The sequence below is a fragment of the Salmo salar genome, chromosome ssa10, assembly GCF_905237065.1.
Source record: "Salmo salar chromosome ssa10, Ssal_v3.1, whole genome shotgun sequence".
NCBI lineage: Eukaryota > Metazoa > Chordata > Actinopteri > Salmoniformes > Salmonidae > Salmo > Salmo salar.
The window spans coordinates 123,475,000-123,496,446 of NC_059451.1; the positions used below are offsets into that span (position 1 = coordinate 123,475,000).

General features: G+C 43.8%; 1 protein-coding gene across 6 annotated transcripts in view; it reads left to right on the forward strand.

Moving 5' to 3' along the window:
- The first annotated feature begins 1,617 nt into the window (after positions 1-1,617).
- LOC106561818 (general transcription factor IIH subunit 1) overlaps positions 1,618-21,447 on the forward strand; it is a 42,957-nt gene continuing 23,127 nt past the window's right edge. The window contains exons 1-6 of one of the 6 annotated variants that reach the window (XM_045688666.1): positions 1,618-1,703; positions 11,381-11,536; positions 12,563-12,755; positions 13,233-13,395; positions 17,215-17,308; positions 17,688-17,837. In XM_045688666.1, coding sequence (XP_045544622.1) covers positions 11,383-11,536; positions 12,563-12,755; positions 13,233-13,395; positions 17,215-17,308; positions 17,688-17,837 — 754 coding nt within the window. In that variant the 5' untranslated portion in view covers positions 1,618-1,703; positions 11,381-11,382. Of the gene's footprint in view, positions 1,704-1,916; positions 2,622-3,612; positions 3,755-3,880; positions 4,336-9,385; positions 9,722-11,380; positions 11,537-12,562; positions 12,756-13,232; positions 13,396-17,214; positions 17,309-17,687; positions 17,838-21,447 lie in introns of those variants that run through there. The other 5 variants (XM_045688664.1, XM_045688669.1, XM_045688665.1 and 2 more) reach the window with 5 other exon arrangements.

The following is a 21,447-nucleotide window of genomic DNA, read 5'->3' on the forward strand; positions in this document are numbered from 1 at the left end:
AGACAAAGACAGAACAAATGGAAAATGAAAAGTGGATCGGCGTTGGCTAGAAAGCCGGTGACGTAACCTGAAAGGCCGCTCAGCAAGGAGGGACCGACTTCGGCAGAAGTCGTGACAGATGGTCATTATGGCCAAATAGTTCTATTTTCGTTTCATCAGACCAGAGGACATTTCTCCAAGAAGTACAATCTTTGTCCCCATGTGCAGTTGCAAACCGTAGTCTGGCTTTTTTTATGGCTGTTTTGGAGCAGTGGCTTCTTCCTTGCTGAGTGGCCTTTCAGGTTATGTCGATATAGGACTCGTTTTTACTGTGGACATAGATACTTTTGTATCTGTTTCCTCCAGCATCTTCACAAGGTCCTTTGCTGTTGTTCTGGGATTGATTTGCACTTTTCGCACCAAAGTACGTTCAACTCTAGGAGACAGAACGCGTCTCCTTCCTGAGCGGTATGACGGCTGCGTGGTCCAATGGTGTGTATTCTTGCGTACTATTGTTTGTACAGATGAATGTGGTACCTTCAGGCGTTTGGAAATTGCTCCCAAGGATGAACCAGACTTCAGGAGGTCTACAATTATTCTTCTGGGGTCTTGGCTCATTTCTTTTGATTTTCCCATGATGTCAAGCAAAGAGGCACTGAGTTTGAAGGTAGGCCTTGAAATACATCCACAGGTACACCTCCAATTGACTCAAATTATGTCAATTAGCCTATCAGAAGCTTCTAAAGCCATGACATTTTCTGGAATTTTCCAAGCTGTTTAAAGGCACAGTCAACTTAGTGTATGTAAACTTCTGACCCACTGGAATTGTGATACAGTGAATTATAAGTGAAATAATCTGTCTGTAAACAATTGTTAGAAAAATTACTTGTGCCATGCACAAAGTAGATGTACTAACCGACTTGCCAAAACTATAGTTTGTTAACAAGTTGAAAAACGAGTTTTAATGACTCCAACTTAAATGTATGTAAACTTCCAACTTCAACTGTAGATACATTACATAGATACAGATACATTACGTAGATACAGACACATTACATAGATTGACGAAAAAATGCTCAACTTCCAGATGAGTACAGCATGAGGGGGGAGTTTTCGTACAAATCTTACAAGCTTGTTTGGCTGGTCTGTAGCATATTGTTTAGATGTTTGGGGCTGCTGGTGAACCATAATGTGTACACCTAAAAGGTGCCTATAGATATGTTTCCTTCAGGGTGTCTATATCTAGGTTTCCCATCCAATTCATGCAAATATTCAACAATCTGCATAAAAACAATATGAGCATTTCAGACTTTCCTTTTCTAAAATTTGGTGGCGGAATCGTTGACCATGAAGATTTTAATTTACCAGAAATGTACATGCATCCATATGCATTCAGATCCGACCTGGCACAGCCAACGCCATCAATAAAGGAAGGATATTGGTCAAATGAGCCACATTTACGTGTCCTTAAAAACAGCCTATAACAAATTACAAAAATGGTAAGCCCTGGTCTCAAATACTTAAAAAATAAATAAATAAAATGGGAAACGGGCTGGCAGGTAGGATTTAGTTCGTCCTGTCTCTGGCCCACACTCCAGTACAATAGGTGGCTGTAATGTACCATAACGTTGGATTCCAACCACCGATAAACCTCGCAGAAGAAGATTTTAAGCCTGACCAGAGAGGAAGAGGCGAAGCGAGAGGGTCAACTGTGCCTAAAATAGGTATTTTCCTGCAGCTAGCGTTTATTTATTTTTTTGCTCACCATGCGAGGAGTTTTTGTATGGTCAGTTCTATCCAGAATACTTGTGAAGTCGCTACTCTAAACTAACCCATACCATGATACATTTCAACTTCACTGGGGTAGGATGGACGTCCCAAGGATTCCTAGCAGCACGGACTGTTTTTTATTATTATTATTTTTATTTTATTTTTATAGTTGTCAATGACAGTGTCGAATTTGGTTAACAAAATATTTAATGGCTTATTTGCTAAGTGTGGCTTATGGTTAGGTTGTTACGAGTGTTCTTGTATAAATAGGATACGTTACATCCGGGAAACTTATCGGAGTTTTCCCATGGTCGTCACTAGTTACCACAGCCACAAAGTCATAAACCCCGCCCATGTCTACAATTGATCTTCTTTAAAAATATACATATATATTTTAATTCTAACCTTAACCACACTGCTAACCTTATGACTGACTCTAACCTTAAATTAAAAACTAAAAGCTTATTTTTGTTATCAATAAAACAAATTAACGATAGTCAATTTGTTCCCGCTGTTCCCTCTCTCTCGCGTGAACATTCCACATATTATGGAGGAACCGTTGAGCTCACGCAGGAAAATGTATGCTCTCGCGAGACAGGAAACGCCCACTTACACAGACGGGAACCGCGGCCATTTTTTTTAAAACGGTAAATAAACGGCCTGGAGGAAACAATGTTATTTATCCACCGTCTTTCCTTGGTATTCCACTGGAACAATTTCAATGTTGCACAACTTGGCAGCCGTGTCGATGAAGGAGCACAATTGTATAATAAATATAACGTTTAAATAACAATTGCACTTAAAACTGTATTCTTCACATCGACACAACACGAAAAACCAATAAATCAACTGCAACAGCGTTGAAGTTTGAGGTGACGTTAACGTCATGATTTTATTTTAGCTACCGTTACATGATGTATGTTCTCTGCCAATGCGATAGCGGACTAAACTCCACGGCGAATGAAGTTTCTGATGAACTCCCTCCTTACCGTGGAGTGGAGTTTAGTCCGCTACCATTGCGACTGAGTTAGCCGGCTAACTGTAGCTAGCTAGCCAGCCAGTTAGCTCGTTAACATTAGTACGCTCACCAGTCGATATACTCTGGCCGGTACTCTAACCTCTCACGCTCGCTTCAGAATTTGAGTGGGAAAAGTCGTCAAATGCTATTAAATGCTATAGAATGAAACCCTTGGTGTCAACGTCTTTGTCACAGTCTTTTACCACGTTAAAGGGGTCTAAAACTCGCTAAATACAGCTTGTGGTAAAGTGGCTAATTTGGCAACACTGGAGTCTTTTTATTTAGAAAATATCCTGTTAAAACAAAACTCACACGTTTGTGCATGCTGCCACCTACTGTGCAGAAGTGTTGTTGATCACGTAAAATGTTGTGTTCAATCATTAAGCTGACTTGCCTGTGTGTTAGTAAGGGTAACTATCAGTAACTATAAAGTTGGTAAAAGCACATCACGTTTTGCTTCCTTTACAAATTCGCAATCCCATTGACCTAGCTAGCTAACCTAGCTAGTGTTATTGACTGCAACTTCTAATCAGTGTCACCCGATCTAGTTAACGTTAGTTGTAGTTGCCCTGCCTGAGACATGGCTGTAGACTCCTACACAACATTCATGGATCTGGACTAGTCAACTAACTAATACCTTAACGTATAATAGTGCTGAGTGATTAACCAAACAGTCTTTTCTGTATGGGGGGGTCCATTTAGTTTTTTTGCCCAATGTGCAGTTTCTCTGGAGAGAAATCAAATCATTCAGGAGAGCGATCAAGTCAATGTGGGACGCTAGGCTGAAGGGAGTTGTAGTTTTCATTGACCAAATATTTAACCTAGTTCAGCGCAAAAATGTGGTAATTAACTACAATGACCATAATCCATTGCACATGTTCTTTTCGTCTTGGAGGCTGCTACTTTACATTTTAGTAATTTAGCAGATGCTCTTATCCGGAGCGATTTACAGTTAGTGCATTAATCTTAGCTAGGTTCAACAACCAAGTAAGTAAATGTTTCCTAAATTAAGTAATGTAGCTATCAGCAAAGTCACAACTAGTAAGGGGGGAAAAGAGTGAAGTGCGAGTGTTCACAAAAGGCTTTTTTTGGTGTGGGGGGGGTTTCTGTGGGATTATTTAAGATACTCTTTGAAGAGGTAGGGATTCAGATCTTTTCAGAAGATGAGTAGGGACTCTGCTGTCTGAGCTTCAGGGTGAAGCTGGTTCCACCATTGGAGTGCGAGGACAGAGAAGACCAGAGGTGGCAGAACGGAGTGCGCAGGTTGGGGTGTAGGGTTTGAGCAGAGCCTGAAGGTAGGGAGGGGCAGTTCCTCTTGCTGTTCCGTAGGGAAGCACAATGGTCTAGTAGTGGATGCGTGCTTCAACTGGAAGCCAGTGGAGTGTGCAGAGGAGCGAGGTGACATGGGAGAACTTGTAAAGCTTGAACACCAGGCGGGCTGCAGCGTTCTGGATAAGTTGTAGTGGTTTGATGGCACAAGCGGGGAGCCCAGCCAACAGCGAGTTGCAGTAGTCCAGATGGAAGAGGACAAGTGCCTGGATTAGGACCTGCGCCACTTCCTGTGTGAGGTAGGGTTGTACTCTACGGATGTTGTAGAGCGTGAACCTGCAGGACTGATTCGCTGATTTGATGTTTGCAGAGAACGACAGGGTGTTGTCCAGGGTCACGCCAAGGTTTTTTGCACTCTGGGAGGGGGGCACTGTGGAGTTGTCAACCGTGATGGAGAGATTTTGGAGCGGGTAGACCTTCCCCGGGAGGAAGAGCAGATCCGTCTTGTCGCTAGGCGAGATACACACAGACCGCATGAGAGCGGAATGTAGACAACACAATGACGAGAGGGACAGACAGTTTGTGAAAGTATGCCTTATCTACTTTGAAGAACTAGTGAAATTATTTAATCACAGCTCTACAGCATACTTAGGAAGGCTAGTTAAATAGGATGACTAAAGACAGTACAGTATTGGGAACACAGATAACGGCTGGCTGGCTGGCTGGCTGGCTGAGCGGAGATGAGTTCGAAGAATGGAAAAATAACGTCAACAAATTAAAAACTGATGTAAACATGAAATCTTGTATTATTTCTTAGTAATTTCCTATTTTCCTATTGATGTCTACACAATGACAATGCTCACTATTTTTGGCTCTTGGAATTTTCATTAAAAAAGCTCTAAAATCATTAGATGTCTCCAACTGAAACCGAACCCTACCTCAAAAAGCATGAATTGCTCAGCACTATAATAATAAGCATGTCCTCTTCTCTACCTTTCTTTGCCTTTGTCTCCCTAATTTCTCCTTCTCAGCCATGTCTCAGGGCAAGCTAGCTATTATTACAGCTGATAGCAGGTTCTCACCGCAGTTTCCAGTGGTATTCAGATCTATACTGAACTCAAATAGAAACACAACATGTAAAGTAATGGTCCCATGTTTCATGAGCTGAAATAAAATATCCCAGAAATGTTTCATATGCACAAAAAGCATATTTCTCTCAAATTTTGTACACGTGTTTGCATCCCTGTTAGTGAGCTTTTATCCTTTGCCAAGATAATCCATCCATTTGACAGGTGTGGCATATCCAGAAGCTGATTAAACAGCATGATCGTTACACAGGTGCACCTTGTGCTGGGGACAATAAAAGGCACAGTTCTGTCACACAACACAATGCCACAGATGTCTCAAGTTTTGAGGGAGTGTGCAATTGGCATGCTGACTACAGGAATGTCCACTAGAGCTGTTGCCAGAGAATGTAATGTTTATTTCTCTACTACAAGTCGCCTCCAATTACATTTTAGTCATTTAGCAGACGCTCTTATCCAGGGCGACTTACAGTAGTGAATGCATACATTTCATACATTTATTTATTTTCATTTTTTTTCTGTACTGGTCCCCCGTGGGAATCGAACCCATAACCCTGGCATTGCAAACACTATGCTCTACCAACTGAGCCACACGGGACCAATGACGTTTTAGAGAATTTGGCAGTACGTCCAACTGGCCTCAAGCACAGATCACAAGTATGGCGTTGTGTGGGTGAGCGGTTTGCTGATGTCAATGTTGTGAACAGAGTGCCCCATGGTGGCAGTGGGGTTATGGTATGGGCAGGCATAAGCTACGAACAACGAACCCAGTTGCATTTTATCGATGGCAGTTTGAATGCACAGAAATACCGTGACTTGACGAGATCCTGAAGACCAGGTAGGTAGCCTGGGTGGGTAGGAGCGTTGGGCCAGTAACCGAAAGGTTGCTGGATCAAATCCCCGAGCTGACAAGGTAAAAATGTCTCGTTCTACCCCAGAGCAAGGCAGTTAACCCACCGTTCCCCGAGCGCTGATGGTGTGGATGTTTGATCTTCCATGGCCTGCATACTCACCAGGCATGTCACCCATTGAGCATGTTTGGGATGCTCTGGATCGACGTGTTCCAGTTGGCGCCAATATCCAGAAACTCCATTGAAGAGGAATGGGACAACATTCCACAGCCATTGAAGAGGAATCGGACAACATTCCCCAGGCCACAATCAACAGCCTGATCAACTCTATGTAAAGGACATGTCACACTGCATGAGGCAATTGTTGGGTACACCAGATACTGAAAGGTTTTCTGATCCACACCCCTACCATTTTTTTTAAGGTATTTGTGACCAACAGATGCATATCTGTATTCCCAGTCATGTGAAATCCATAAATTAGGGCCTAATGAATTTATTTAAATTGACTGATTTCCTTATCAAATCAAACTTTATTTGTCACATGCGCCGAAATACAACAAGTGTAGACCTTACCTTGAAATTCTTACTGACAAGCCCTTAACCAACAGTGCAGTTCAAGAAGAGTTCAGAAAATATTTATCAAATAAAGTAAAAAAATGGTAAAAAGTAACACAATAACATAACAATAACGAGGCTATATACAGGGGGCACCGGTACCGAGTCAGTGTGCGGGGGTACAGGTTAGAGGTCATTTGTACATGTAGAAAGGGTGAGGTGACTATGCATAGATAATAAAGAGCGAGTAGCAGCAGTGTACAAAACAAATGGGGGGGGGGGTTTAATGTAGTAGTCCGGTGGCCATTTTATTCATTGTTCAGCAGTCTTATGGCAAATCTTTTCAGTCTCCTGAGGGGGAAAAGGTTTTGTTGTGCCCTCTTCACGACTGTCTTGGTGTGTTTGGACCATGATAGATTGTTGATGTGGACATCAAGGAACCTAACTCTCGACCCGCTCCATTACAGCCCTGTTGATGTTAATGGGGGCCAGTTCGGCCCGCCTTTTTCTGTAGTCCATGATCAGCTCCTTTGTCTTGTTCACATTGAGGGAGAGGTTGTTGTCCTTGCACCACACTGCCAGTTCCTTGACCTCCTCCCTGTAGGCTGTCTCATCGTTGTCGGTGATCAGGCCTACCACTGTTGTGTCTTCAGAAAACTTAATGATGGTGTTGAAGTTGTGTTTGGCCACGCAGTCGTGGGTGAGTGAACAGGGAGTACAGGAGGGGACCCAGTGTTATTGATCAGCGTGGCAGACGTGTTGTTGCCTACCCTTACCACCTGGGGGCGGCCCGTCAGGAAGTCCAGGATCCAGTTGCAGAGGGAGGTGTTTAGTCCCAGGGACCTTATCTTAGTGATGCGCTTCGTGGGCACTATGGTGTTGAACGCTGAACTGTAGTCAATGAGTAGCATTCTCACATAGGTGTTCCTTTTGTCCAGGTGGGAAAGGGCAATGTGGAGTGCGATTGAGTCATTTGTGGATCTGTTGGGGCGGTATGCGAATTGGAGTGGGTCTAGAGTATCCAGGAGGATGCTGTTGATGTGATCCATGACCAGCCTTTCAAAGCACTTCATGGCTACAGACGTGAGTGCTACGGGGCGGTAATCATTTAGGCAGGTTACCTTCGCTTCCTTGGGCACAGGGACTATGGTGGTCTGCTTGAAACATGTAGGTATTACAGACTCAGTCAGGGAGAGGTTGAAAATGTCAGGGAAGACACTTGCCAGTTGGTCCGCGCATGCTTTGAGTACACGTCCTGGTAATCGGCCGCACGGCTTTATGAATGTTGACATGTTTAAAGGTCTTGCTCACATCGGCTACCGAGAGCGTTATCACACAGTCATCCAGAACAGCTGGTGCTCTCATGCATGCTTCAGTGTTGCTTGCCTCGAAGCGAGCATAAAAGGCATTAAGCTCATCTGCTAGGCTCGCGTCACTGGGCAGCTCACGTCTGGGTTTCCCTTTGTAATCCGTAATAGTTTTCAAGCCCTGCCACATCTGATGAGCATCAGAGCCGGTGTAGTAGGATTCAATCTTAATCCTTTATTGACGCTTTCCTTGTTTGATGGTTTGTCTGAGGGCGTAGCGGGATTTCTTATAGGCGTCCGGATTAGTGTCCCGTTCCTTGAAAGTGGCAGCTCTAGCTTTAGCTCGATGCGGATGTTGCCTGTAATCCATGGCTTCTGGTTGGGATATGTAAGTACGGTCACTGTGGGGACGACGTTGTCAATGAACTTATTGATGAAGCCGATGACTGAGGTGGTATACTCCTCAATGCCATTGGATGATGAATCCCGGAACATATTCGAGTTTGTGCTAGCAAAACAATCCTGTAGCGTGGCATCCGCGTCATCTGACCACTTCCATATTGAGAGAGTCACTGGTACTTCCTGCTTTAGTTTTTGCTTGTAAGCAGGAATCAGGAGGATATAATTATGGTCAGATTTGCCAAATCGAGGGCGGGGGAGAGCTTTGTATGCGTCTCTGTGTGTGGAGTAAAGGTTGTCTAGAGTTTTTTTTTTCTCCTCTGGTTGCACGTGACATGCTGGTAGAAATGAGGTAAAGCTGATTTACGTTTGCCTGCATTAAAGTCCCCGGCCACTAGGAGCGCCGCTTCTGGATGAGCATTTTCTTGTTTCCTTATGGCCTTATAGAGTTTGTTGAGTTCGGTCTTAGTGCCAGCATCGGTCTGTGGTGGTAAATAGACAGCTATGAATCATATAGATGAGAACTCATGCCCCAACCTTTTTTTTAAGGTATCTATGACCTAGAGATGCATATCTGTATTCCCAGTCATGTGAAATCCATAAATTAGGGCCTAAATGAATTTATTTAAATTTACTGATTTCCTTATGAACATGAAGCTCAGTAAAATATTTTAAACTGTTGCATTTTTATATTTTTGTTCAGTATACAATATTGTTGTTCCCACCTCAGTTTTCTCCTATCACAGCCATTAAACTAACTGTTTTAAAGTCACCATTGGTCTCATGGTGAAATCCCTGAGCGGTTTCCTTCCTCTCCGGCAACTGAGCTAGGAAGGACACCTGTGTCTTTGTAGTGACTGGGTGTATTGATAACTTCACCATGCTCAAAGGGATACTCTTATCTTATTTATTTATTTACAACAACAAAAAAATCTTCCAAAAGATGCCCTCCTTTGCTAGGCTTTGTGGTTGATTCTGTGTTTGAAATTCACTGCACGACTGAGGGACCTTTTAAAAGATTTCCATTTGAGTCATTTAGCAGACGCTCTTATCCAGAGTTACCTACAGTTAGTGCATTCGTCTTAAGATGGCTAGGTGGGACAACCACATCAGTCATAGTTGTAAATAGTAAGATAATTGTATGTGTGTTGCACAGAGATGAGGTAGTCCATTCAAAAAAATCATGTTCTTCATGAAATTGGATGATATTTTGAAGGAAACCAGACCAAAGTATGATAAATGACTGTTGCTTCTACATTGATAAAGTTTGATCATAAAGTTACTTGTCCCCCTCTCTCATGTCAAACACTTGGATTCATTACTAAGGTGACATCACCTTAACTCTCATTTTAATGCACATGATATTTTCTTACCTAATTTAAATAATTACCGCCTTGTAACCAACATTGGTGAAGGCATGTTTGCAGATGGGTGTGGTTTATATAGCCAGATACTAGCTACTCTACTGGTGCTAAAATTTGACTGCAGGTTGGCTGCAAATATAATTAAGTTTACCCTATTAATCTATAGCCAAGATACATATGTTTCCCCTTTCATCTGGGTCTGGTGTTAGCTAGTTACTGGCTAGCTAGGTCTTCATCTGTCTGGTGTTAGCTAGTTACTGGCTACCTAGGTCTTCATCTGGGTCTGGTGTTAGCTAGTAACTGGCTAGCTAGGTCTTCATCTGTCTGGTGTTAGCTAGTAACTGGCTAGCTAGGTCTTCATCTGGGTCTGGTGTTAGCTAGTAACTGGCTAGCTAGGTCTTCATCTGGGTCTGGTGTTAGCTAGTAACTGGCTAGCTAGGTCTTCATCTGTCTGGTGTTAGCTAGTAACTGGCTAGCTAGGTCTTCATCTGGGTCTGGTGTTAGCTAGTTACTGGCTAGCTAGGTCTTCATCTGGGTCTGGTGTTAACTAGTTACTGGCTAGCTAGGTCTTTATGTCTGGTGTTAGCTAGTAACTGGCTAGCTAGGTCTTCATCTGGGTCTGGTATTAGCTAGTTACTGGCTAGCTAGGTCTTCATCTGTGTCTGGTGTTAGCTAGTTACTGGCTAGCTAGGTCTTCATCTGTCTGGTGTTAGCTAGTTACTGGCTAGCTAGGTCTTCATCTGGGTCTCAGGTTAGCTAGTTACTGGCTAGCTAGGTCTTCATCTGGGTCTGGTGTTAGCTAGTAACTGGCTAGCTAGGTCTTTATCTGTGTCTGGTGTTAGCTAGTTACTGGCTAGCTAGGTCTTTATGTCTGGTGTTAGCTAGTAACTGGCTAGCTAGGTCTTCATCTGTCTGGTGTTAGCTAGTAACTGGCTAGCGAGGTCTTCATCTGGGTCTGGTGTTAGCTAGTTACTGGCTAGCTAGGTCTTCATCTGGGTCTGGTGTTAGCTAGTTACTGGCTAGCTAGGTCTTCATCTGGGTCTCAGGTTAGCTAGTTACTGGCTAGCTAGGTCTTCATCTGGGTCTCGGTGTTAGCTAGTTACTGGCTAGCTAGGTCTTCATCTGGGTTTGGTGTTAGCTAGTTACTGGCTAGCTAGGTCTTCATCTGGGTCTGGTGTTAGCTAGTAACTGGCTAGCTAGGTCTTCATCTGGGTCTGGTGTTAGCTAGTTACTGGCTAGCTAGGTCTTCATCTGGGTCTCAGGTTAGCTAGTAACTGGCTAGCTAGGTCTTCATCTGGGTCTCAGGTTAGCTAGTAACTGGCTAGCTAGGTCTTCATCTGTCTGGTGTTAGCTAGTAACTGGCTAGCTAGGTCTTCATCTGGGTTTCAGGTTAGCTAGCAGTAACGTGCCATTGGAACACAGGAGTGATGGTTGCTGATAATGGGCCTCTGTACGCCTATGTACATATTCCATAAAAAAGCTGCCGTTTCCAGCTACAATAGTCATTTACAACATTAACAATGTCTACACTGTATTTCTGATCAATTTGATGTTATTTTAATTGACAAAAAATGTGCTTTTCTTTAAAAAAATACTAGGACATTTCTAAGTGACCCCAAACTTTTGAATGATAATGTATATTTAATCAATTTTTAATACAGGCACAACATGGCAAAAGTCAAGAGGTGTGAATACTTTCTGAGAGCACTAATTCTAATCAGGTTATTTTTTAGCTAACCAATAATAGGTATATTCCCTTCCTCTCCTCTTCCTTTCCTCTCAGCCATGGCAGCGTTGTCGGAGGAGGTGCTGCTGGTGGTGAAAAGGGTCCGACAGAGGAAGCAGGACGGGACCCTCTACCTGATGGCAGAGAGGATAGCCTGGGGACCAGAGGGAAAAGACCGCTTTACCGTTAGCCACCAGTATGCTGACATACGCTGTGAGTAGGTGTCACGAGAATTTTTAATCCCACTGATGATAACTAAACAATTATTTAAGCTTTGACCATTCCCAGAGGTTTGTAAGACCCTGGGTTTAATAATAATTAGGCAAAGACTCAGATTCATTGTTCTTTATTCAGAGAACGTTTCTAAAGTCAACCAAAATGTTAGCAGTCTTTATAACACCCCCCCCCTCATATACACACACAAAAACAGTAGGGGGAGCTGTATCTTTTTCCACAGTTCACATTCCTCGTTTATCACTATTCTACCAAGCTGGCAGTTCCATACCGTTCCCTTCCTCCCTAGATTAGAGGGGCCTCTTTCCTGTCGTAGGTTTTTCAGAGTTCCAACCAGGTCAGGTCATGTATAGTTCAATTGTCCTCTGTGTTTTCTCAGTCACACATTTCTCAGTCACACATTACATTATTGGATTATAGTTTAATTATTCTAATACATTTCACATAGTCTAATAATTACGTTACAGGGTGGAATTCTTTAGTCATTACTTTAAACATATAAATTCCCTTATCAGTAGGTTACCGGGCTACCATCCTGTCTAGGAGCTTACACAGCCTACTTGCTTGTATATAGTCTTTGCTATTTTAATAGTTTTTTTCAATATTCCTTTATTTTATGACTGCTGTAAGATAAATTGCTTCTTTTGAGGACATTTTTCTTAATCTGAAAGTTTTCCCACGCTATAAAATATAAACGAGAGCGAGGCTTCTGCCCTTTAGGCCACTGGCTAGTCGGAACACGGCGTACACAGGTTAACTAGTGCCTTTGTAGAGGTCGTAGGTAACAGAGATCCTGCAGAGCCAAGTGCAGTACTCTACGTTATAAAAGCTTGGGCAGAGGCAGTAGTGTTTGTAGTACTCACCTACACCATGCTACGGTAGCATTGATGGTTGACATTATATGTGGGGGTTGTTACTTTGGATGGTAGTAGTAATCAGAATGTATATAATGAGTAGTATTGATAGTAGTAACTTAGTAGCCTATTTTCTCCCCACCCTTTGCAGGTCAGAAGATCAGCCCAGACGGCAAGGCCAAGATTCAGCTGCAGTTGATCCTACACACGGGGGAGAGCACCAACTTCCACTTCTCCAACGAGAGCACTGCCCTGAAAGACCGCGATGCAGCCAAGGACCTCCTGCAGCAGCTGCTGCCCAAGTTCAAGAAGAGGGTTAACAAGGAACTGGAGGAGAAGAACAGGTGAGGAACAAATTACAGGATCCCCTAACAACAACACAGACAGATGGGGGGGAAGACAGGGGACTATTCACTAGGAAGCAAACAGAACGAAACGGGGTGTAACCTACCTGAATGTGTACAATAGAAAATATTGTTTTCTTTGCAAAAAGAATTCTGTTGCAAAAATGTTTTGCAGCAGTGTGTGACTAATGAATACACCCCAGATCTCCATCGGTTTAACCTCAGAAGGATTCCAAAGCTATACCACTTAGCCCGAAACTAGGTAGCAAAACTAGATTGTCTGACTAAAATATAATATTTACTGTATGTGTTGGAAAGATAGGCTTGAAATGGGTACGGTCTAACCGACAACCAAAAACACAAACTAAGTTCAGATTTCCTAATGAACCAGAAAAATCAATAGTTAATTGTGTTTGTTCATCAAAGTAAGCTAACTTCCTGCTAGTATACCATTTTGTATTTCACCTCCCTCTCTAGAATGTTACAGGAAGATCCGGTGCTGTTCCAGCTGTACAAGGATCTGGTCGTAAGTCAGGTGATCAGTGCTGAAGAGTTCTGGGCCAATCGGCTGAGCATGAACAGCGTGGACCACTCCTTCTCCAACAACAAGCAGGAAGTGGGCATCTCGGCAGCCTTCCTGGTGAGCTCAGCAAGCAATGTCTGCGTCCCTATTCCCCATGGGCTCTGGGTCAAAAATTGTGCCTTATAAAGGGAATATCGTGTAACAATTCACCGATACTCATTGGTCCCCAATTTCAAATGTTTAAGATACAAGTGCCACGATCCGCAGAGCCCAAAACCGATCAAAATGTAGCATGCAATCGGTCAGAGAGTCATTTCAAACTTACGAATCGCCGGTTCAATAAAATGTTTTGCTCGTATTAACATTCTTTCTACCTTCCGAAAATAACCTCTCATCTTTTGTGACAACTGATGCGTCCTCTCCTTCAGCGTGGAACTGCATGGAACTGTGTTGACAGGCATTGATCTACACGTGATTATGCATGCTAAATAAACAACCAGGGAATATCAGTAGCTTTAGTCAAACTGGGCTCAGCTTCGCACGCTGACCGACGCCTGTTACTGATCTTGCACGTCTGCAACAGCACCTTCAGCATTCAAATGCTAAAATGGCTTGCGCGATATGAGGATTTATTAGTTGTGTAACAACCAATGTAATTTGGTTATTGTTGTTTTATGCGCTGTTGAAAATTGTTTTACCGTAATAAAAGTAAGCTTCCGGAGACGACTCATCTGGTTATACTTCCTGAATGGGGATTATTACAATAGATTTTATTTTCAGTGTTCAGTTTTACCAATAGTTTTGGTAGTTTTTATGGTGGATTTTAAATATACAGGGTAAAGTTGATAATTTCATAACGAGGACAGCAGTGACTTTCGCCAGGTGGTACTGTATGGCTAGATGTCATTTGGGTGGGTGGACCTTTCTTGATAAACACAGGAAACTGTTGAGCGTGGAAAAACTCAGCAGCGTTGCAGTTCTTGACCCAAACCGGTGCGCCTGGCACCTACTACCATACCCCGCTCAAAAAAGCAATAAAATATTTTGTCTTACCCATTCATTCTCTGAATGGCACACATACACAATCCATCTCTCAATTGTCTCGAGGCTTAAAAAATATTATTTAACCTGTCTCCTCCCCTTCATCTAGGCTGATTTGAAGTGATCTGATAGTGGTAGATTATGGCTCTAATCTGATAGTGGTAGATGTCTAGTTTCCATTATGGCTCTAATCTGATAGTGGTAGATGTCTAGTCTCCATTATGGCTCTAATCTGGTAGTGGGGTGGTAGATGTCTAGTCTCCATTATGGCTCTAATCTGATAGTGGTAGATGTCTAGTCTCCATTATGGCTCTAATCTGATAGTGGTAGTGGGGTGCTAGATGTCTAGTCTCCATTATGGCTCTAATCTGATAGTGGTAGTGGGGTGCTAGATTTCTAGTCTCCTTTATGGCTCTAATCTGATAGTGGTAGTGGGGTGGTAGATGTCTCCATTATGGCTCTAATCTGATAGTGGTAGATGTCTAGTCTCCATTATGGCTCTAATCTGGTAGTGGGGTGGTAGATGTCTAGTCTCCCTTATGGCTCTAATCTGATAGTGGTAGTGGGGTGGTAGATGTCTAGTCTCCCTTATGGCTCTAATCTGATAGTGGTAGTGGGGTGGTAGATGTCTAGTCTCCATTATGGCTCTAATCTGGTAGTGGTAGATGTCTAGTCTCCATTATGGCTCTAATCTGATAGTGGGGTGGTAGATGTCTCCATTATGGCTCTAATCTGATAGTGGGGTGGTAGATGTCTCCATTATGGCTCTAATCTGATAGTGGTAGTGGGGTGGTAGATGTCTAGTCTCCATTATGGCTCTAATCTGATAGTGATAGTGGGGTGGTAGATGTCTAGTCTCCATTATGGCTCTAATCTGATAGTGATAGTGGGGTGGTAGATGTCTCCATTATGGCTCTAATCTGATAGTGATAGTGGGGTGGTAGATGTCTCCATTATGGCTCTAATCTGATAGTGGTAGTGGGGTGGTAGATGTCTCCATTATGGCTCTAATCTGATAGTGATAGTGGGGTGGTAGATGTCTCCATTATGGCTCTAATCTGATAGTGGTAGTGGGGTGGTAGATGACAGGCCCAGCTCAGACAGGCCCAGCTCATGAGCTCCATTAGCAGCAGAATGGAAATTAAATGTGTTTATGCAACAAAAGTTTGTGCATCATATCGCATTGAATCACGTCATTCTCTAATCAAACCAATTTGCACCGAATCGTTTCAAACTAAACGTATAATTCCTCTTTTGTATCGAAAGGGAAAGATGCACATCCCTAAAACCAATGTTTTCCATCGTTAAACTGTCACTGTGTCTTTAATCTGTCCTTCTCTGTCTAGCCCTGTCACTGTGTCTTTAATCTGTCCTTCTCTGTCTAGCCCTGTCACTGCATCTCATCTGTCCTCTTTCTAGCCCTGTCACTGTGTCTCATCTGTCCTCTGTCTAGCCCTATCACTGTCTCTTTAATCTGTCCTTCTCTGTCTAGCCCTGTCACTGTGTCTTTAATCTGTCCTTCTCTGTCTAGCCCTGTCACTGTGTCTCATCTGTCCTCTGTCTAGCCCTGTCACTGTGTCTTTAATCTGTCCTTCTCTGTCTAGCCCTGTCACTGTCTCTTTAATCTGTCCTTCTCTGTCTAGCCCTGTCACTGTCTCTTTAATCTGTCCTTCTCTGTCTAGCCCTGTCACTGTGTCTTTAATCTGTCCTTCTCTGTCTAGCCCTGTCACTGCGTCTCATCTGTCCTCTTTCTAGCCCTGTCACTGTGTCTTTAATCTGTCCTTCTCTGTCTAGCCCTGTCACTGCGTCTCATCTGTCCTCTTTCTACCCCTGTCACTGTGTCTCATCTGTCCTTCTCTGTCTAGCCCTGTCACTGTGTCTCATCTGTCCTTCTCTGTCTAGCCCTGTCACGGTGTCTCATCTGTCCTCTGTCTAGCCCTGTCACTGTGTCTCATCTGTCCTCCGTCTAGCCCTGTCACTGTGTCTTTAATCTGTCCTTCTCTGTCTAGCCCTGTCACTGCGTCTCATCTGTCCTCTGTCTAGCCCTGTCACGGTGTCTCATCTGTCCTCTGTCTAGCCCTGTCACTGTGTCTCATCTGTCCTTCTCTGTCTAGCCCTGTCACTGCGTCTCATCTGTCCTCTGTCTAGCCCTGTCACTGCGTGTCATCTGTCCTCTTTCTAGCCCTGTCACTGTGTCTCATCTGTCTAGCCCTGTCACGGTGTCTCATCTGTCCTCTGTCTAGCCCTGTCACTGTGTCTCATCTGTCCTCTGTCTAGCCCTGTCACGGTGTCTCATCTGTCCTCTGTCTAGCCCTGTCACTGTGTCTCATCTGTCCTCTGTCTAGCCCTGTCACGGTGTCTCATCTGTCCTCTGTCTAGCCCTGTCACTGTGTCTCATCTGTCCTCTGTCTAGCCCTGTCACGGTGTCTCATCTGTCCTCTGTCTAGCCCTGTCACTGTGTCTCATCTGTCCTCTGTCTAGCCCTGTCACTGTGTCTCATCTGTCCTCTGTCTAGCCCTGTCACTGTGTCTCATCTGTCCTCTGTCTAGCCCTGTCACTGTGTCTCATCTGTCCTCTGTCTAGCCCTGTCACTGTGTCTCATCTGTCCTCTGTCTAGCCCTGTCACTGCGTCTCATCTGTCCTCTGTCTAGCCCTGTCACTGTGTCTTTAATCTGTCCTTCTCTGTCTAGCCCTGTCACTTTGTCTCTAATCTGTCTTTCTCTGTCTAGCCCTTGGTTACACCAATCCAATGCTTTTAAATGTGTGGGGAGTCCAGAGTACTGCAGGAGTACTGCAGAGTACTGCACATTCCTGGAGAAAACACAGAATGTTAGGATGCAGGGAGTGTAAATGGTGGAGAATGGATAAAGTGGTCATATCTTTTTGTTATTTCAGGCGGACATACAGCCTCAGACAGATGGCTGTAACGGCCTGAGATACAACCTTACCTCTGACATAATAGAGTCTATCTTCAGGACGTACCCTGCAGGTAAGATACCTCGGCTTTTATGTCATGTAAACCAATGGCAAGAGTTGAAATAATGTCAGTCCACCTACCTAGTGATTGATACATTATGATTGTCCACTATAAGCAGGTACATGATGAAACTATGGGCCCTGTTGGAATACCTTCAAATAAATACATGCATGACTAAGTCTCTTTTGGATAAAAAAAAAAGTCTGCTAAATGCAGATATGATCTATATTATTATATTTTTTATATTTTATATTATATATGTTACCTTCAAATGCTGCTTTTCTTCCTTCCTTCCTCGCTGATCTGATTGGATAAGTAAAGGTATCCAACCTTCCAAAAGGGTCATGTTTTTTTGTGTCCTGTCATTGACAAACTTAACGTTTCCTCCCAGTGAAACAGAAGTATGGTGAGAACGTTCCTCATAACCTGACAGAGAAGGAGTTCTGGACACGGTTCTTCCAGTCCCACTACTTCCACCGAGACCGCATCAACACGAGCCTTCAGGACATCTTCTCAGAGTGTGCCAAGCAGGACGAGAAGGGTGAGACCACTTCTCACATGGAGAGCAGTCAGTCCATATTATGCATTTTATTGTTTCTCTTATGTACTAGTGATTGAGGGGGATCGATACAGTTACCTATCGCAATATTATACAATGTGTGGGTCTAATCCTGCATTAAGGCTGACCCCAATTAGTCAACTGAACGATTGTTTGGTCGTTAGGCTATTGGTCGACCAAGATTGTTTTAGTTGAGCAGTAACACATATATACAGTACCAGTCAAAAGTTTGGACGCACCTACTCATTCTAGGGTTTTTCTTTATTTTTACTATTTTCTACATTGTAGAATAATAGTGAAGACATCAAAACTATGAAATAACACATATGGAATCATGTAGTAACCAAAATAATGTTTTATATTTTAGATTCTTCAAAGTAGCCACCCTTTCCCTTGATGACAGCTTTACACACTCTTGGCATTCTCTCAACCAGCTTCATGAGGTAGTCACCTGGAATGCTTTTCAAACAGTCTTGAAGGAGTTCCCACATATGCTGAGCACTTGTTGGCTGCTTTTCCTTCACTCTGCAGTCCAACTCATCCCACACCATCTCAATTGGGTTGAGGTCAGGTGAATGTGGGGCCAGGTCATCTGATGCAGCACTCCATCACTCTCCTTGATCAAATAGCCCTTACACTTACAGGTGTGTTTTGGGTCATTGTCCTGTTGAAAAACGATAATGATAATCCCACTAAGCGCAAACCAGATGGGATAGCGTATCGCTGCAGAATGCTGTGGTAGCCATGCTGGTTATGTGTGCCTTGAATTCTAAATAAATCACAGACCGTGTCACCAGCAAAACACCATCACACCTCCTCCTCCATGCTTCACGGTGGGAACCACACATGCAGAGATCATCCGTTCACCTACTCTGTGTCTCAGAAAGACACGGTGGTTGGAACCAAAAATCTCACATTTGGACTCATCAGACCAAAGGACAGATTTTTACCGGTCTGATGTCCATTGCTAGTGTTTCTTGGCCCAAGCAAGTCTCTTCTTATTATTGGTGTCCTTTAGTAGTGTTTTGTTTGCAGCAATTCGACCATGAAGACCTGATTCACACAGTCTCCTCTGAACAGTTGATGTTGAGATGTGTCGGTTACTTGAACTCTGAAGCATTTATCTGAGGTGCAGTTAATTGCCAATTTCTGAGGCTGGTTAGTAATTAACTCATCCTCTGCAGCAGAGGTAACTCTGGGTCTTCCTTTCCTGTGACGGTCCTCATGAGAGCCAGTTTCATCATAGCGCTTGATGGTTTATGCGACTGCATTTGAAGAAACTTTCAAAGTTCTTGAAATGTTCAGTATTGACCTTCTTGTCTTAAAGTAATGATGGACTGACGTTTCTCTTTGATTATTTGAGCTGTTCTTGCCATAATATGGACTTGGTCTTTTACCAAATAGGGCTTTCTTCTGTATACCAACCCTACCTTGTCACAACACAACTGATTGGTTCAAACGCATTAAGGAAAGAAATTCCACAAATTAACTTTAAACAAGGCACACCTGTTAATTCTGTTTTTTTAACCCTGGAGTGATAGATATGCAGATGATGATGTGCGAGTAGAGATACTGGGGTGCAAAAGTAAATAATTTGGGGAATAAATAACAATTTGGGGAATGCATTCCAGGTGACTGCAAAGCTGTCATCAAGGCAAAGGATGGCTACTTTGAAGAGTCTAAAATATAAAACATATCAAATTGTATTTGTCACATGTGCCGAATACAACAGGTGTAGACCTTAGAGTGAAATGCTTACTTACGAGCCCTTAACCAACAATGCCGTTTAAAAAAAAATACCCCCCAAAAAAGGTAAGAGATAAGAATAACAAATAATTAAAGAGCAGCAGTAATTAACAATACAGGGGGTAGTGGTACAGAGTCAATGTGCGGGGGCACCGGTGTCGAAGCAGCAGAATGGGGGGGGGGCAATCCAAATAGTCTGGGTAGCCATTTGATGAGATGTTCAGGAGTCTTATGACTTGGGGGTAGAAGCTGTTTAGAAGCCTCTTGGACTTAAACTTGGAGCTCCGGTACCGCTTGCCGTGCGGCAACAGAGAGAACAGTCTACGACTAGGGTGGCTGGAGTCCTGACAATTTCTAGGGCCTTCCTCTTGACACCGCCTGGTGTAGAGGTCCTGGATGGCAGGAAGCTTGGCCCCAGTGATGTACTGGGCCGTACGCACTACCCTCTGTAGTGCCTTGCGGTCGGAGGCCGAGCAGTTGCCATACCAGACAGTGATGCAACCCGTCAGGATACTCTCGTGCAGCTGTTGAGGACCCATGCCAAAGCTTTTCAGTCTCCTGAGGGGGAATAGGTTTTGTCGTGCCCTCTTCACGACTGTCTTGGTGTGTTTGGACCATTCTAGTTTTATGTTGATGTGGACACCAAGGAACTTGAAGCTCTCAACCTGCTCCACTGCAGCCCCGTCGATGAGAATGGGGGCGTGCTCGGTCCTCTTTTTCCTGTAGTCCACAATCATCTCCTTAGTCTTGATTACGTTGAGGGAGAGGTTGTTATTCTGGCACCACCCGGCCAAGTCTCTGACTTCCTCCCTATAGGCTGTCTCGTCGTTGTCGGTGATCAGGCCTACCACTGTTGTGTTGTCAGCAAACATAATGATGGTGTTGGAGTCGTGCCTGGCCGTGCAGTCATGAGTGAACAGGAAGTACAGGAGGGGACTGAGCGCGCACCCCTGAGGGGCACCCGAGTTGAGGATCAGCGTGGCAGATGTGTTGTTACCTACCCTCACCACCTGGGGGGCGGCCCGTCAGGAAGTCCAGGATCCAGTTGCAGAGGGAGGTGTTTAGTCCCAGGGTCCTTAGCTTAGTGATGAGCTTTGAGGGTACTATGGTGTTGAACGCTGAGCTGTAGTCAATGAATAGCATTCTCACATAGGTGTTCCTTTTGTCCAGGTGGGAAAGGGCAGTGTGGAGTGCAATTGAGATGGCATCATCTGTGGATCTGTTGGGGCGGTAAGCGAATTGGAGTGGGTCCAGGGTTTCTGGGATAATGGTGTTGATGTGAGTCATGACCAGCCTTTCAAAGCATTTCATGGCTACAGACGTGAGTGCTACGGGTCGGTAATCATTTAGGCAGGTTACCTTAGTGTTCTTGGTCACAGGCACTATGGTGGTCTGCTTAAAACATGTTGGTATTACAGACTCGGACAGAAACTTTTTGAAGTTTTGATGTCATCACTATTATTCTACAATGTAGAAAATAAAGAGAAACCCTTGAATGAGTTGGTGTCCATACTTTTGACTGGTACTGTATGTATGTATGTATGTATGTATGTATGTATGTATGTATGTATGTGTGCCTATCTCAGTGAACTAATCCATTGTGGAGACTAAAAGCCAATTTATGCTTGATCTGAAAATGCAGTCGGAGGCTCCATATGGATGGCGTGACGCAATCGTGGAGCCTCCAGACATGCAGAGGCCAAATGCAGCTCTGTACCGTATCGCCATGCGCCCCCCCAAATGTTGTAACAATGCAGAGGGCTCTGTATAGCTCCACATTGACATGATTGGTTGACGGGAGGTGGGGGCGGTACATCCTGTAGAAAACACAAACTCACTTCCTTGA